At 41.2% G+C, this 18,388-nt stretch overlaps 1 protein-coding gene across 2 annotated transcripts; it reads left to right on the top strand.

Moving 5' to 3' along the window:
* The first annotated feature begins 475 nt into the window (after positions 1-475).
* Positions 476-12,706, top strand: mpp2b (membrane protein, palmitoylated 2b (MAGUK p55 subfamily member 2)). 2 transcript variants are annotated; one of them, XM_038990374.1, is made up of 11 exons: positions 476-574; positions 4,392-4,544; positions 4,887-5,042; positions 5,294-5,521; positions 8,057-8,188; positions 8,308-8,410; positions 10,062-10,130; positions 10,345-10,506; positions 11,380-11,582; positions 11,992-12,120; positions 12,530-12,706. In XM_038990374.1, the coding sequence occupies exons 1-11, from the start codon at positions 476-478 to the stop codon at positions 12,704-12,706; spliced, it is 1,611 nt and encodes a 536-aa protein (XP_038846302.1). The 2 variants fall into 2 exon arrangements, with proteins under 2 accessions (XP_038846302.1, XP_038846301.1); XM_038990373.1 differs by having other exon boundaries at positions 476-581; positions 4,381-4,544.
* Positions 12,707-18,388: the final 5,682 nt, after the last annotated feature.

Here is an 18,388-nt window from a genome sequence, read left to right as displayed (position 1 = left end):
CGAAGGGGAGGTGAGATGCTGTCTCCACTGTCAGAAAGAAAATTGACAGGGAATTCACTGACAGTGGTGAGATTGCTTTGGAAAGGATGTGAGGCATTTCATCTCTCTCTGTATCGCTTTCCTCTAGACAACTTTTTCTCTAGGTTCTTTTGCTCATGCTTCCGGTGAACATCTCTATTCTCTCACACTCTCTCTCTCTTTATGTGTTTGTTTTCCTTATGAGCTGACCAATGGTGACTAATCAAATGAAAACCACTGCACTCTCCCAAAGGGTTAGTATGTGTATACAACCAGCGAGTATAGATATACAAACGATATAGTAGTAGTAGTTCCGCACTCAAAAAGTTGCTGCAAAGAGCTTACTTAAATATTCATTTTTTGTAAAAATGATTTTCACTGCACAGGGGGGAAAAGTGGAATGATGAGTAACCTGTAGTCCTAACTGTCTTCTTCTCTCCTGTGTCTGTCTCCAGCTATGCAGCAGGTTCTGGACACTTTGAGTGACAGCACCAGCTCCACCATGGCCAATGACCTGGACCTCATCTTCCTCAAGGGCATCATGGAGAGCCCTGTGGTGAGAATATTACTTTACCTACAGTATACCTACTTTTCTATGGATCTGTTCCACTATGTTGGCCTTGTCGATATAAGGCTATTGCTTTCTTGTTGAGTTCTAGTTGTCTTCATATGACTATATTCTTTGCTTTACATAGATGGAATTGCAATTCATGAATCGTTTGTTTAGTCAACTTATCAGTCTGTTCTTGTCAAAAACTGTATGCACTGGACTCAAATCACAACCTTATGAGGCACAAAGTTCACCAAGTTCTCCAAAAAGCACAAAGAAGCTACTTTCTTGTGAGAGAAGAGATACCAAAACAAAAACTTGCCTTATCGACTTTTCTTTTTAATGACGACTGCTACTAGTTTTCCAACATATAATGGATCCATGTTCTTCGTTTGAGTTACATTTTGAGCTTTTCAGCTTTTGAAGAGACTGAGGTTGGAGGGAAGGAGGAGGGGAGGGATAAAGGGAGTTGGGAGTAGCAGACTGGCTATTGAGAGCAGCGCCCCACTGAGCTCCGGGTTCGGTCTTTTTTTATCCCCGATTTTAAACGTCCTCCTTTTCCCGAAAAGAAAAGAGCATGATTCCAAATTCAGCGCCCTTAAAAACATTTGAATTTTCCAAAAGCTACTAGAATGAAAAGTCCACAATCGATAATCGAAATAATAAAACGTCAATTTAAGTTTAGAACCTTGAGAAGGAAATGAACAAATCAACATTGACATTAACATTGTAATTATTAAAATTACAATATAGTCGTGATCGTTGCGTTATCTATTCAAATGCAGTTGAGACCTAGGAACTGTCAGAAGCTCTGAGATTTTACAATCGTGGGGGATACTCTGTTCTTTGCCATGCTCTCAAAGAAAGAACAGACTCGCAGGCTCACTAATGCTGTGTGGTCTTTCTCTCTCTCCGATTCAGAGCATTCAGACAGACAGAGTTTTCTGGAAGCGAGAAGGAGATTAGAGCTCTTTGGGGAGCATTGCATCAAATGCATCCATTTGCATCTCTCTCTCTGCTCTCCACTCCGCTTCTCTCAAGGCTGATTTATTTCTTTTCTGGGGGAGATTTATTATCTGTGCGTGTGTGTGTCTATCTGTGTGTGTGTGTCCCCCTTTTGTCTATCTATATATGGGAAGCTCCTAAAGGATTAATTCACAGACGCAAGCTGTACGAACACTGTCCTATGTTCAAGGACTTGAAACAGGCGTTTTGAACAGAGTGTATTGTTGCTTGCCATTGACCTCCAAGCAGGTCTATTGTATTGTTCTTCATGGTATAGAATATATGGAGCAGCTATGCCAAAAGCCATTCACAAAGCTACAGTGCATCATGATCAATTATCAACATGGCAGCTACTGCTTGGCTCCTTATGTTGGAGTCATCAGAACTATTGAAGCATTGAAATAGCTCATAAGATCACAAGCGCGCAATTGCTCTTGCTCTCACTCACGTCTTGAGGTGGCCTATGTCTTTTGAACGAGACGACACAGACCTGGTATGCTACACTATTAGAAAAAAAGGGTGCTATCTAGAACCGAGAAAGGTTCCGCGGCTGTCCCCATAGGAGAATCGTTTGAAGAACCCTTTTTGGTTCAAGGTAAAACACTTTTGGTTCGGTTCCATGTAGAACCCTTTCAACAGAGGGTTGTACATGGAACCCAAAGGGGTTCTACCTGGAACTAAAAAGGATTATCCTATGGGGACAACCGAAGAACCATTTTGGAAGAGTGTATGCATACAGTAAGCCAGACAACAACAACAGAGACTAAAGGTAGCTACAGTATTCTCGTCAATTTAGGTGGTCTACAGAATTTATTTTAAACGGGACAAAGACTTAATATGCACATGCAGTCCTTTCGCTCTATTTGGATTCTTCAGCCTCCCATATTTTCAATGTGCCTGTGAAGTAGCTAACAAAGCCAGACAACAATAGCAGAGACTAAAGGTAGCTATTCCAAGAGGTCTGAACCTTCTGGCTGTCTGTCTCCCCACCCCCTGATCTAAGCAGCAGTATTTGTGTTGTTCTGCTGTCCGAGGACCACTTTCTGACAGTTTGCTCCACCAGGTTGCCAGACCCTTGCCAAAGCACATTTAGTAAACCCAGTCTTCCTGCAGAAGAGTCCTACGCAGTGTGTGTGTGAGTGGGGGTGTTTGTGTGGGTGTGTGTGTGTCTCTTTGAGTGTGTGTCTGTTTTTCTGTCTGTTTTTCTGTCTGTTTTTCTGTCTGTTTTTCTGTCAGTTTTTCTGTCTGTTTTTCTGTCTGTCTGTCTGTCCGTCCGTCCGTCCGTCTGTGTGTGTGTGTGTGTGTGTGTGTGTTTCTGCGTCCGAGCAAGTGTTTGTGTGTACTCATATCCTGTTCAACAGCAGGGGCGCATTCCCTTCCGTCACGTAAACAAACAGCCATAGCTGCCAGACCAGACAACAGGCCCATGGGAGCATGTCTCTGTGGGATTGACTGTCTCTGTAAATCTACCCAAAAACCAACATGGCTATTTGTGTCTGTTTGGGAGTAACGTAGCAGAGCGGTGGAATGTTAAATGATATCTGATATATATTTATAGTCTATGCAGCAGCAGATGAACTGCTATGTATTGATATCCTTATTTGAGTTGTTTTCTCAGTGTTCTTATTCATTTCTCTGGTGCTAATTTGGATCAGCATTGTAATTACGCTGTACTTGCCTCAACACTGTAACACTGCCTCAACACTGTAACACTGCCTCAACACTGTATCACTTCCTCAACACTGTAACACTGCCTCAACACTGTATCACTGCCTCAACACTGTATCACTGCCTCAACACTGTAACACTGCCTCAACACTGTAACACTGCCTCAACACTGTAACACTGCCTCAACACTGTAACACTGCCTCAACACTGTATCACTGCCTCAACACTGTAACACTGCCTCAACACTGTATCACTGCCTCAACACTGTATCACTGCCTCAACACTGTAACACTGCCTCAACACTGTAACACTGCCTCAACACTGTAACACTGCCTCAACATTGTAATTACACTGTATCTACTGTATAATGGTTGAAGCCAGCATAAGTTGATATAAAGTGGAACCATTTAATTAATGGCACAATACAGCATTTCAAACTTCTAAAGGAATTAGAGGGTTTTCTGTTATTGGGATTAATGGGAAATAAACACTTGGAGATTGAGGGGCAGGAGCACATTGTGATTTAGTTCATAAGTTTCACGTGGGTGGTGGGCCAGAGGCCAGTCGTGTTAAAAGGTGAGGACATGTTCAGTAAAGTAGGCTCAGTGCCCTCAGTGCGAAATACGAAGTGAAATATTCATATAAACTAAAATATTGATGCTCCACAGCACAGGGAGAAAACTTACAGTGTGTCTGACTGTTTTAGGGCAGACTGCATATTATTTGGTGACGTCGTGACTCAAAGTCGTTTGTTGCTGCATGGGAGTTACACTGTGTTTCTTTAGATGTTTTCTTTATTTTTACAGGACAGTGACTTTAGTGCTACAAAAGAACTGAGTTAATAGTAAATACTCTGTGACTATTTGTACGGCCTAAGTACGTCGTGACATTTGCCATATATTTGCTCTAATTTGGTACTATTGGTCCTGTGTGGCTCAGTTGGCAGGAGCATGGCGCTAGGAATGCCAGGGTCATGGGTTTGAATACTAAAATGTATGCACTCACTGCACTGAAAGTTGCTTTGGATAAACGTGTCTGCTAAATAGTACATATAAATAATTACTGCAATGGGCTAAAATGACCAACAAAGATTGCTAGTTATTAACAATAACTTTTTGACCTTCAGTTCCCGTCTCCCTGCTACCCGCAGGCCCATGAGAACCTGGAGGAGTCCAGGCTGGAGGCGGTGAGTGACAACAACATGGAGCTGGTGCAGGACATCCTGAAGGAGCTCACTCCCCTCACGCACAGGAGCAAGGCCGCAGACGAACTGGCATGCATACTGAAGGAGCCACACTTCCAGGTCTACACACTCAACGTTTTCGTTTATGCTTGATATCATAGCTGATCTAGGATCATGCAATCTGTCCATGCAACCTTATTCATCATGATCTAAAAGGCTAAACTGATCCTAGATCAGCCCTCCAACTCTACGACTTCTACTCCATTCTCAAAGAAATCCCTTACTGAAGGGAAACCTAACTGATGATGCTACCATGGATGCCATGCTACTTTGTTTAATGCATCCAATGCAGTCTTCTTAAGATCAGTTGCAAATATGACTGTCTTACTAGAACAATTCTATCCTACAGTATGTGCCATGCAATCATCCACATCTTGATCCTCTGTCCCTATTGGTCCACAGTCTCTCATGGAAACTCATGATTCGGTGGCATCCAAGACCTTTGAGACTCCTCCTCCCAGCCCCTGTTCCTTCATGGACGCTGCCTTCAACAACCAGCCTGTGCCCCCAGATGCAGTCAGGATGGTGGGCATCCGCAAGGTGTCTGGAGAGCACCTGGTAAGACTCAGTGAGGGACAAGAAATGCTGGACACCCTGGCAGCCATTTTGAAATGGCTTTACAGTGGTTTACGTGTGCAACTGTGTGTTGAGTTGTGGTGTGGTTCTTTATGAAACTGAAAAACAAAATGGTGGTCCTTGTTAAACCTTTGTTAGTACTTCTAGTCATGGATGTTTTCCTCTTCTTTGACTCGGCTCAGGTAGATAAAAACACAATGGTAAAATAAAGTGCTACATCTTTGTCTTTGTAGGGTGTGACATTTCGGGTGGAGAGTGGAGAGCTGGTGATCGCCCGCATCCTTCATGGCGGGATGATCGACCAGCAGGGCCTCCTCTACGTGGGTGACATTATCAAGGAGGTGAATGCAAAAGAGGTGGGCAATGACCCCAAGGTGCTCCAGCAGATGCTGAAGGAGGCCAGCGGCAGCGTGGTGCTCAAGATCCTCCCCAGCTACCAGGAGCCTCACACCCCACGCCAGGTGAGTTGAGCCCTGACCCTTGATCCCTCGGTGTACCCCATACATTGACCCATATGACCTCAGCAACAGCTGCCGAAATTCCTAGGGTCCTATGATTTATTCTAATTGGAACCCTAGCCCATATCCCTTTTTGGACTTCATTAGATCTGAAAGCATTGGGTAGGTGTATCCAATATGCCCCAAAAAATCCACTTAGTCTGTCAGAGTACAGTTAGAGCTATTACCATATTTCTTCTACCTATCAAATCTTTTCAGATCTAATGTAATTCAATAGGATTGGTTGCTGGGAAAGTTTAACAGAAAAGATTTTTGCATTCGTTTTCAAATATTTTTTAAATTGTCATAGAGTTTTACTCTCGCTTTAAAATTATTTACTTACCAGTTTTGGGGTTTTGCTTTTGATGTCTTATTTTTGTTTACAATTCTATATATTATGCTTTCAATTGTTTGGTTTTTGATTTCAACATACATTATTTCACCCGTCCTGGAAAATATAATGTTTACATTCTCAACTTTATTTTTCATGTTCACAATTTATTTTATTTTGAATTCAATACATGTGGCGTGAAATTGACCCCATATAATCCTACTGAATTATTTTTCTCTCATGAATAATGAATTAGCTACTGGAGTGAGTAGGATTTAGAGCAAACCCCCCAAAAAAAACGGGGGAAAAAACGGATTTGTACGGTAGATCAGTTCCAACTAGAAAGGAAATTTTGCGATGTTTGATTTCCAGCCACATCCTCAGTATTTCAGCTGACAAAAATGTTGTATAGAAGAGTGTTTAAGAGTTTCACACCATTTGCAAGTGTTTGAACTTTTGCAGTAAGTAAGTTATTCAAAATAGTGGATTGTTCCCCTTAGTATGCACCCTCAATGAATACACCCAAAACACATTACTGGTTACTATGAGTCCTTTTAAACAATCCCTTTCCATTTAGGGGCCCAGCCTTTGAATTTGTTGTTGGTATAGTGTCCTTAGCTCTGTGAGTGTTTAACCCTGGAGTCTAGCTAATTGTCACAGGGTCTCAAAGGAGCCAAAGAGTGTTATAGACTGAGTGTACTCAGCAACAGCATGGCCCAAATGAAAGCTCACAAGGAAAAGCTCACAGGACAGGACACCTGTCTCAAATAACAGTAATTCATGTCATGCCAATAACCCACAGCTCTGTACTGTCTATCCCATTCCACTGACCAGCCAAGGCCCAATATGAGCTGGACAGAGGCCCTGGGCCAGACACCCTTTTGAAAGAGTGCCTTTGAATCGGCCCCTCATGGCTGACTGGATAACATCAGGTCTGGGCTATTCGTTTGAAATATTTCAGGGCGCATTTCAAAAGGTTCGAACAACAAATTCTGAGTGGCTACTGCCTTGAATTTCTTCCTGACGACCGACGCAGGTTCATTTTGAAGTGTTTTGATTGCCGGAGGCGACTTCAAGCTGTCCAAACAGAGAGCTGCTGCAGAATGTTATCTCTGAAAGGGAGAGAGATGACAGATTAGACGCTGTTGTCTGAAAAGACATTTCCCTTGCATCGGAAAACTGCTCCATCATCACAGCACATTGCCAATCATGAGAAAAACTGTTTGTCAAAACACAATTCCATTCCATATAAGGATCTACGTGCAGGTGGGTGCTACAGTACATGTTGATAGTAGATGATACATTCCCCATAAGTGCAAAATAAATCCAGTCCATTAAAGAGATGTTCAACTCTGTGTATTACACAGTATCAACAATAACCACCTCTCTGCACTGTGTGCGGGTGTATGCTGAGGTGACCGAGCTAAGTAGACAACATATTTTACCCAGTGCCCTCTCTGACGCCTAGTGGCAGCTTTGGGGGGGGGGGGGGGGGGGGGTGATGGTGGAGCATTTCATTCACGCTTCAACTCGCCAGCTTTGGAAATCACCGTAGAGCATATCGTATGATTGCCATGGCTACCCGTTATGGCTCTTCCTCCTTTCTGGCTTTTCCATTTTCAGGCGAAGGTATTACAGGGGTGTTGCTCTAGCTTTGTAATGTCTGGGAAAGTAAGAGGCGGATGAGCAAGGTCGTCTGATTTATATGGTCTGGACCAGATACTGTAGCTATTCAATGGGGACCATTGAGACCACACACTGGTTGACCAGATTGTGTTTACATTAGAAAGGCATGTAAACTACAAGTAGTTTAGCTGTAATGTACTAAAGTGTTCAACTTTGCATTTTTTAATAAGCAGTATATTATATATTATGACACACACGATAAGAAGACATGCACTCTACACACACGTACACATGGATGTTGTATTGTAAATATGTGATAGTGGAGTGGTGGCCTGAGGGAACACACTAAATGTATTGGCTAGAGTGTCATGAAATGTAATGCCATGTGATATTTTGAACTGTATAGAACTGTCTTAATGTTGCTGGACCCCAGGAAGAGTAGCTGCTGCCTTGGAAGCAGCTAATGGGCACCCTTAATAAATACAAACGCCTCTACTCAAGCGGCTAACCTGTTCACCGCGCTCCCTCTCCGTCTCCCTCAGGCCTATGTGAAGTGTCACTTTGAGTACGACCCGTCCCATGACAACCTAATCCCCTGTAAGGAGGCAGGCCTGGGCTTCAGCAGTGGAGACATCCTGCAGATCTTCAACCAGGAGGACCTCAACTGGTGGCAGGTCAGTCACTTCTAATGGACAACCACTCTTAATTCGTTCACTTTATCCCCGAATAGTTTTCAATGTGTTGTTGTTTAATATGGTGATAGGACAGCTTTATGTATTTTTTTTCATCACAGGCATGTCACCTGGAGGGGGGCAGTGCAGGCCTCATCCCCAGCCAGCTCCTGGAGGAGAAGAGGAAGGCTTTTGTCAAGAGAGATCTGGAGCTGGTTACAACAGGTGCTGTATATTGTATATGCGTCATTCCTTATACCGTATTATTACCCATAAGGGCAGGAAGACACAAAGTAGCTTGACCTCTTCTACACGCTAAAGATAACGCTCTGAGTTCACAAGTTGAACACGTTTACTCCTCGTACATCTGTCAAGGAAATTACACAAGACAATGAAAAACTCAAACGGGATAAGGTGTGATGATACTTTATTATTGTCTGAACGCGCAACAATATGGTCCACAAAAATAAAACCGTGAAGCATATGTAACAGTATAACCTTAGACCGTCCCCTCGCGCGAACCAGGGACCCTCTGCACACATCAACAACAGTCACCCACGAAGCGTCGTTACCCATCGCTCCACAATATCCGCGGCCCTTGCAGAGCAAGGGGAACCACTACTTCTAGGTTTCAGAGCAAGTGACGTAACCGACTGAAGGGCTGCTAGCTCGCACCACCGCTAACTAGCTAGCCATTTCACATCCGTTACACATAAATGGAGACAAAAGAAAGATTTGTTGCTCTGGGTCTTTTGTGTGTGCACTGTGCACGTGTACGCTTTAGCCTCCTGCTTGTCCCCCAGTCAACCTTCAAGACGGTTGTTTCATCAGTGAAGAGGGACTAGCAATAAGCAGCAGGCTTAGAGAGGAATGACTCAGACAGGCGGGCTGATTCAATCTGTTCCTCGTTAAGCTCATTCTAAACAGAGGGGTCAGGTCACATTCATACTGTAGTGTCCTCTGTCTGTCTGTAGCACAATAGTACATGTGGTGGGTGGTGAGTCAGCCTGCAGCCTTGCCTGCAGCTGCTTCCCTTCACTTCACTTGTGGCTCAGTTGGTAGCGTGTGGTGCTTGCAACGCCAGAGTTGTGAGTTCAATTCCCACGGGGGACCAGTACAAAATACTATGAAAATGTATGCAAGTCACTCTGGATAAGAGGATCTACTTAAATGTAACTTCAGTAGGAGGAAGTGCCAGTCTGCTAAGACTGCTCTTGGGCCTGTTGTAGACACATATGGGACACTTGTGGGGGGTATTCATGCAGTATATGATATAATTATATATAAAATGCCTATCCCAAGCTACTTGTATTGAATGTATGAATCAAACACACAACAGTGGCGCTACCGACTGAGCCATTGGAACCAGCATGCAGTATATGATTAGGATTTTAATGTGATTGAGCCATATTTAAAAAGCAGAAGTGATCATTGTCAAAGGGCCAGCTCTTTTAATGCATCCCATCAACATATTGATCCACTGTGTCGATATCAAAGTTGTATTTCTTTTCATAAAACAAACATCAAAAGGTTATGTCATGCCCATTGTTGTCCCTGCTTCAAACAAACGTCCTCAAAGCCCACCTGCCGGCCAATACTGAGGAGACGACTGGGCAGTAACAGTGATTCCCAGTTGTACTGTTGTAATAAAATGGAGTGTCATCCTTACTGTAATGCAGAGGCATACTGCCCTCTGGTGGTACATGCTACCTATTGCACCCTCAGCAGACTTGATTTACGATTCAGAACAGCAACACTGTAAAAGGCAACAGACCCTGACTGGCAGGCGCTGTTCATTAAATTGATAACGATTCAATTGAAGTGGGTTGAGAAGTACTGAATGAAGACCGAACATTTTGTGTGTTGCTTTTCACAGGTCCTCTTTGTTCTGGAATGGGCGGGAAGAAGAAAAAAAAGATGATGTATCTAACGACCAAAAATGCAGGTACGTTTTTTGTACCAACATGACCATTTGTGAACGTAACAATGTTCGAAACTCCTGCGAATGTAGTCTTTACTTGTTGTAAACATTATTAGACAAAAGTGTAAACTGTTATCAATGCACTATGCTAGATTGTGTAGGTGCAGCATGAATTCGATTAGGTAAAGTAATACCTTTAGTAATGCGGATATCTGATATGAATATGTTGACTGTTCAGAGTTTGATCGGCACGAGCTGAGGATCTACGAGGAGGTGGCCAAGGTTTCCCCGTTCCGTCGGAAGACGTTGGTTCTGATTGGAGCACAGGGAGTGGGCCGCCGTAGTCTGAAGAACAAACTGTTGGTGTCAGACCCCCTGCGCTATGGGACCACCATCCCCTGTGAGTAGTACTAACATTGAACATTGACAGAGCTACAAACACTGACACTTAGATGTACTCTGGTATTCTGTAATCAATGCCATATTAGAAAAGTATACAAAAAACAAACAATTTAAAAAAAAATACAAATGCGGGATACACATTTGTATGAGTTACAAAGACTACATTTTGTGATTCTGTGTGCGTTGTTCAGCACTATATTTTTCGGTTGCTATACCTTAATGTATATGACCAAACAACAACCATCAATCTGTATTTATCACCAGCAGTGGAGTAAAGTACTTAAGTAAAAACACTTTAAAGTACTACTTAAGTATTTTTGGGGGGGTATCTGTACTTTACTTTACTATTTATATTTTTGACAACTTTTACTTTTACTTCACTACATTCCTAAAGAAAATAATGTACTTTTTACTCCATACATTTTCCCTGACACCCAAAAGTCCTCTTAACATTTTGAATGCTTAGCAGGACAGAAAATTGTCAAGAGAACATTCCTGGTCATCCCTACAGCCTCTGATCTGGCGGACTCACGAAACACAAATGCATTTTTTTGTAAATTATGTCTGAGTGTTGTAAACAATAGCCAGTGTACCCCTGGCTATCCGTCAATTTTAAAAATAAGAAAATTGTGCCATCTGGTTTACTTAATATAAGGATTTTTTTTAAATTCGTACTTTTACTGTTGATAATTAAGTATATTTTAGCAATTACATTTACTTTTGATACTTAAGTATATGTAAAACCAAATACTTTTTGGCATTTACTCAAGTAGAATTTTATTGGGTGACTCACTTTTACTTTTTCTATTAAGGTCTCTTTACTTTTACTCAAGTATGAAAATGGGGTACTTTTTCCACCACTGATCAACAGTTACCTCGAGGAAACCCAAGGTGGATGAGAAGGATGGACAGATGTACTCGTTCATGACTCGCAGTGAGATGGATTTGGACATTAAGAACGGGCGCTTCCTGGAGCATGGCGAGTACGACGGGAACCTCTATGGCACCAAGATCAACTCCATCCATGAGGTGGTGGACTCTGGCAAGATCTGCATCCTGGATGTCAACCCACAGGTAGACTATAGCATCTGGGCATCTTTATTCATTCAGATATTATCCTCTATACATTTTTGGAGTATCAATGTCCAGGGAAGAGGTTGATCTTGACCTTTATTTCATTTAAAGGAGAGCTGAATTCTGTCTCCCATTCATATTGTATTGTTTTATTTTTAGATTGTTGGCTACATTACCACTATGCCAAACTTCGGCACATAGTAAAGTAATAGGGTTATGATATAATGTTCTTATTGTTTAACCAAAGCGAGAGTTTGAATTACAGAGATGAAACGGAAGGAGGGGATTCCATTAATGAGACACATTTTCAAGTGATTCATGGCCAATTTGATTAGCTGGTTACGTCATTAGCGGCTTATAATAATATATTGTTACAGCTACTTTTCAACGATTTCATTCCACGCTACAGGCACTTAAGGTTCTGCGGACGTCAGAGTTCCTTCCCTACGTGGTGTTTATTGAGGCTCCAGATTACGAGGTCCTCAAAGCCATGAATAAGTCTGCCAAAGACGCCGGAGTCATGACCAAACAGTTAACGGTGAGTCCCAGACAGACTGGATAGTTGTATCACAGCTACATCATTGGTCCTGTTACTGTTAGCAGACATAGTTGTTAGACACATGGTAAAATGTAGGACTGGTATGTTCAAAATGCATAAACCCTAGCAATTCATCATCTTTAATATGCCCATTCACGGCAATTCATTTCTGACCGTGTACAACCAATCTCAGTGTTTACATCATCCCTTGTTACCTTCTCGGTCATGCCATGGGATCAGTTTGACCTTTTAGACCACAATGAATAAGATTGTAATGGACAGGGAGAATCTGATCCTAGATCAGCATGTCTACTCTGAGATGCTTTTTGAATGGGCCCAATTGTTCATATGCAAACAAGTCATAGTTGTCCATGATAGCCACTATCATCACCCTGTTCCTCCCATGCAGGACTCAGAGCTGAAGAGGACAGTGGATGAGAGTGAAAGGATCCAGCGGGCCTACGGACATTACTTTGACCTGAACATCATCAACGACAGCCTGGAGGGGGCCTTCTGCGGCCTGAAGATGGCGCTGGAGAGACTAGGCGCAGAGCAGCAGTGGGTTCCTGTCAGCTGGGTCTTCTAAAGGCCGGTCAGAGGTCAGAGCTAGAGGTCAGGATGTCGTCATGAGGAGGTCAGAATAGGCGTCAAAGGCCTGAGGAGTTGGTACAGGCCGCAGGTAGAGAGGGACCAATCAGGAGAGAGTAAATTGTAAAGGGTTGGAGCTTCCCTCCACAGCTTGTGACGCTATTGGTTGGAGGTCTGTTGTAAGGGTCCAATCCCAATGTTCCAGTGCAAGAGGTCTGCCTCATGGTAGACTTTTGCACAAATTATATACTCCGCAGACATGATGTCAAACTGCAATTTTTGTTAAAAAAAGATGTAAAAAATAAACGAATAACCAAATATATATTGGTATTTGTTGAGGAGGCTTTAGAGGGGATTTGAGGTACAGTGCGTAGTGTGTGAGTGATACGAGTGGCAGTATATTATATATGTTGAAGTAGGCTTATTTTGCAAATACTGTGCTGGCGGTCTTGGAGTATAATGGATATTGTTATACTACCAGGAGTTCCCTGAAAATGTTTAGCCTTCCCAAATCTTAAAAACTATGTAGTGCAATGTTTACATTGAATGTTTCGTTTCGTGGCCGATTTAGAATACAAAGGTACCAACTGTCACACTATTCTTTATATAAAATTCGGTGTATTTTGTCATATGAGCGTACGATTGTAAATATTTGACAGTTGTCCTGATGTTACTGTACTTATTCTTATTTATGTTCTCTTTGTTGAAAAAAAAGCTAGCATAGCAATACATGATCTGAGACGAATACACAAATTCACGCATGAATGCATACCCACTCACACAAAGACATACACACAGCAATCAACAATGCATACACGTCAATACGCTCTATTTTCTCACTCTGAGAATTGAATATTTTAATGTCATCTTAAATTTCTTTGTTACCATGTTTTTAAAAAAATCAAATATGTGTTTTTTTTTAATTAGTTTAATGTGCGAGATGTTGGAAATATTCAGCTGGTGATCTTTTTAGCACAGATGTGACCACAATCGCTAAGTGTGAATTTAGGCCCCTAAGAAATGTTTTAGATGATTGAAACTGTAATTGTTTGATTACTCTGCACACTTGTTCGTTTTACTTCATGTGGACTATAGTGTCTGTCACTTATAGTGTCTGACTCTTTCTGAGTAGAATGTTTGTTTTGATGGACATATTTAGTTTATTATCAATGTTGATTATACAGGTTATATATATATATATATACAGTACCAATCAAAAGTTTGGACACACCTACTCATTCCAAGTTTTTTTTAAAATTTTTACTATTTTCTACATTGTATAATTATTTTCTACATCAAAATGATGAAATAGTTTATTCAAAGTGGCTACTTTGAAGAATCTAAAATCTAAAATATATTTGGATTTGTTTAACGCTTTTTTGGTTACTATATGATTCCATATGTGTTATTTTATAGTGTGTATGTCTTCACTATTATTCTACAATGTAGAAAATAGTACAAATAAAGAAAAACCCTTGAATGAGTAGGTGTGTCCAAACATTTGACTGGTAGTGTATATATAAAAAATAAGTGGCTTCCAACATGCTTACTTTGCCTTAACATGGTACAGAGGCCAAGGATTTACTGTACACTAGTTATAGGTTGAAATGTTATCTATTTTTCACATGCTATAGCATGATTACTGTATGTTATCCCTTTCCCTATGATTAAAAAAAAAATGTATGTATAATTCCAGTGATTTTATCTCAGAATTTCGTAAATATTGTACTGTAACAAAGGTCATACATAAAGAAAACTTTAGTGCTCTGGGTTACTATACTACTGTGTTGAGGTAGTGGGGCAGCTACACAAGATTGTAATTCTGACGTTCATAGAAAAATATTAAAGATGAAATATCTTGTAGAACATTGCCTCGTCCTCATGGCTTAAGGACAGGGGTGATATGTTCGTTTGAATTTCATGCTTGTTTTATTATTTAAATATGGAACATGAATTGCATCATTCAAGTCACCAGTGTGTCCCAAAGTTGATGGCTTTATTTGATCTGCTTGCCTCTTTGGAAGTCACCTTTTGAGTTTCTTCAGTGAAGAAGGTACAAGGGGGGCCCATCGAGCGAGTAGGTAGGGGCGAGGGGCTGGTTTGGGACACTACACATCCACACTCCATCTCTAGGTGGCATCACTAATCAAATCAAATGTTATTTGTCACATGCGCCGAATACAACAGGTGTAGACCTTACAGTGAAAGAGAGTTGACAAGGTAAAAATCTGTCCCGAGCTGACGAAGTAAATATCTGTCAAAATCTTTCGTTCTGCCCCTGAACAAGGCAGTTAACCCACTGTTCCCCGGTAGGCCGTCATTGTAAATAAGAATTAAATAAAAAATAATAAAAAAAAAAAAGGGGCAGTGCTTCACTCCTATATGGAGTGAATGTATTTTGTTTTTAGATTTGCTGCAGCTTCTTCCTTGAGTGCTCTATCCGCATTACAAACAAACAGGATGTTGCATCGTTTTTTTCTTCTCGTTTTTAATAGAAATGACATAAATCAAAATAATGTACATTAATGTAAACAATATCATTTATTTCAGCACTATTTGTCAAAATATGACAAATATAAAGGTGCATTTATTCAGCGTTATACCTTCGCAATAAACTCTTTCCAAAAGATAAAGAGAAAATCATCCATACAGTGCTAATTTTGGCACTCTTTTTTTTTAGATTTGGTCTAGTCTTAGTAATTTTTGACTAAAATATCCTTAAGTCTTAGTCACATTTTTGTCATTTGAATATCTAATTTAGTCTATTGTCAAAATGTACGAAAACACTGGGTCATTTTTGTCAACCAAATGCCCTTTCATTATAGTCACATTGTAGTCACATCACATTTGCCTCACCCTATAGTAAACACAAATCACTGATTTCCATGTGGACAAACATATAGTACAAAAAATGGTCCTATCGACATATTTTTCTGCATAACATCCTATTGTCTTCCCAACAGAAGAAAATTTGACAAACATACAGTACCAGTCAAAGTTTGGACACACCTTCTCATTCCAGGGTTTTTCTTTATTTTTACTATTTTCTACATTGTGAATAATAGTGAAGACATCAACACTATGAAATAAATCATGTCGTAACCAAAAAAAGTGTTAAACAAATTATATTTATATTTGGGGTTCTTGAAAGTAGCCACCCTTTGTCTTGATGACAGCTTTGCACACTCTTGGCATTCTCTCAACCAGCTTCATGAGGTAGTCACCTGGAACGCATTTCAATTAACAGGTGTGCCTTGTTAAAAGTTAATTTGTGGAATTGACAAGGTAGGTCAATTGTGTTGTGACAAGGTAGGGATGGTATACAGAAGATAGCCCTATATGGTAAAAGACCAAGTCCATATTATGGCAAGAACAGCTCAAATAAGCAAAGAGAAAGGACAGTTCATCATTACTTTAAGACATGAAGGTCAGTCGATCCGGAAAATTTCAAGAACTTTCTTCAAGAAAGTTTCTTCAAGTGCAGTCGCAAAACCCACCAAGCGCTATGATGAAACTAGCTCTCACGAGGACTGCCACAGGAAAGAAAGACCCAGAGTTACAGTTCATTAGAGTTAACTGCACCTCAGATTGCAGGCCAAATAAATGCTTCACAGAGTTCAAGTAACAGACATATCTCAAAATCAACTGTTGAGGAGGCTGTGTGAATCAGGCCTTCATGGTCAAATTGCTGCAAAGAAACCACTACTAAAGGACACCAATAATAAGAAGAGACTTGCTTTGGCCAAGAAACATGAGCAATGGACATTAGGCCGGTGGAAATCAGTCCTTTGGTCTGATGAGTCCAAATTTGAGATTTTTGGTTCCAACCACCGTGTCTTTGTGAACGGATAATCTCTGCATGTGTGGTTCCCACCGTGAAGCATGGAGGGGGAGGTGTGATGGTGCTTTGCTGGTGACACTGTTGCTGATTTATTTAGAATTCAAGGCACACTTAGCCAGCATGGCAACCACAGCATTCTGCAGCGTTACGCCATCCAATTTGGTTTGCGCTTAGTGGGACTATCATTTGTTTTTCAACAGGACAATGACCCAAAACAAACCTCCGGCTGTGTAAGGGCTATTTGACCAAGAAGGAGAGTGATGGAGTGCTACATCAGATGACCTTGCCTCCACAATCATCTGACCTCAACCCAATTGAGACGGTTTGGGATGAGTTAGACCACAGAGTGAAGGAAAATTAGCTACCAAGTGCTCAGCATACGTGGGAACTCCTTCAAAACTGTTGGAAAGCATTCCTCATGAAGCTAGTTGAGAAAATGCCTAGAGTGGGCAAGCTGTCATCAAGGCAAAGGGTGGCTACTTTGAAGAATCTCAAATATAACATATATTTTGATTTGTTTAACACTTTTTTGGTTACTACGTAATTCCATATGTGTTATTTCATAATTTTGATTTCTTCCCTATTATTCTACAATGTAGTAAAAATATAGAAAAATCCTTGAATGAGTAGGTGTGTCCAAACCTTTGACTGGTACTGTAAATAAGAATTATATTGTATTAGAATTCTCTGACCATGTAAATTCCTAATTCAGCCTACATAGATATTGCAAACAGACATGAGAGAAAGACTCAATCACCAGATGGTGCCGCAAAGTAGTATGGATTGCACCGCCATCATTCGGTCGCGTCATTACCATTGTTATGAATGTTTCACAGACGCCACATAGATGTCCAAAAGTAGAACAGGGGCTAATGATTTTGAAAGGGAGCTAATAACTATTTCACCCAGTGATATATTTGAGTCACTAAACCTCAAGTCCGAATCAAGTCCCAAGTCCCCTGTGCTCGAGTCCAAGTCATAAGTAAGTCATGAGTCCCTATGGCTGAAGTCAGAGTCCCAGTGCTTGAGTCCTGGTCCAAGTGCTCAAGTCTGAGTCACTGGGTCCACATTAACTCAAAATATAGTTATTTACCCAGTCAGACTTTGTGTAGTGGCAAGAAGAATTTCAATAAATGGTTTACAATCCCTTTTGCTTTCTCTCTGTGCCACAAAATGGTTGCATATACAGTGCCTTCGGAAAGTATTCAAACCCCTTGACTTTTTCCACAATTTGTTAGGTTATTTATTCTAAAATTGTTCTAAAAATGATAAAATAGATTTTTCCTTCATCAATCTACACACAATACCCCATAATGACAAATCAAAAACACGTTTTTAGAAATTGTAGCAAATGTATATAAAAGAAAATAAATATCACAGACCCTTTACTCAGTACTTTGTTGAAGCAACTTTGGCAGCGATTACAGCCTCACGTCTGCTGGGTATGACTCTACAAGCTTGGCACACCTGTATTTGGGGGGTTTCTTCCTCTCTTCTCTGCAGATTCTCTCAAGCTCTGTCAGGTTGGATGGGGAGCGTTGCTGCACAGCTATTTTCAGGTCTATCCAGAGATGTTCGATCGGGTTCAAGTCCAGGCTCTGGCTGGGCCACTCAAGGACATTCAGAGCCTTGTCCCGAAGCAACTCTTGCCTTGCTGTGTGATTAGGGTCGTTGTCCTGTTGGAAGGTGAACCTTTGCCCCAGGCTGAGGTCTTGATCGTTCTGGAGCAGGTTTTCATCAAGGATCTCTCTGTACTTTGCTCCGTTCATCTTTCCCTCGATCCTGACTAGTCTCCCAGTCCCTGCAATGAAAAACATCCCTACAGCATGATGTTGCCAC

The sequence above is a fragment of the Salvelinus namaycush genome, chromosome 4 (genome assembly GCF_016432855.1).
Source record: "Salvelinus namaycush isolate Seneca chromosome 4, SaNama_1.0, whole genome shotgun sequence".
Taxonomy (NCBI): Eukaryota; Metazoa; Chordata; class Actinopteri; order Salmoniformes; family Salmonidae; genus Salvelinus; species Salvelinus namaycush.
Note: the sequence above shows the minus strand (reverse complement) of the source record. Positions and strands in the feature narration are given on the sequence as shown.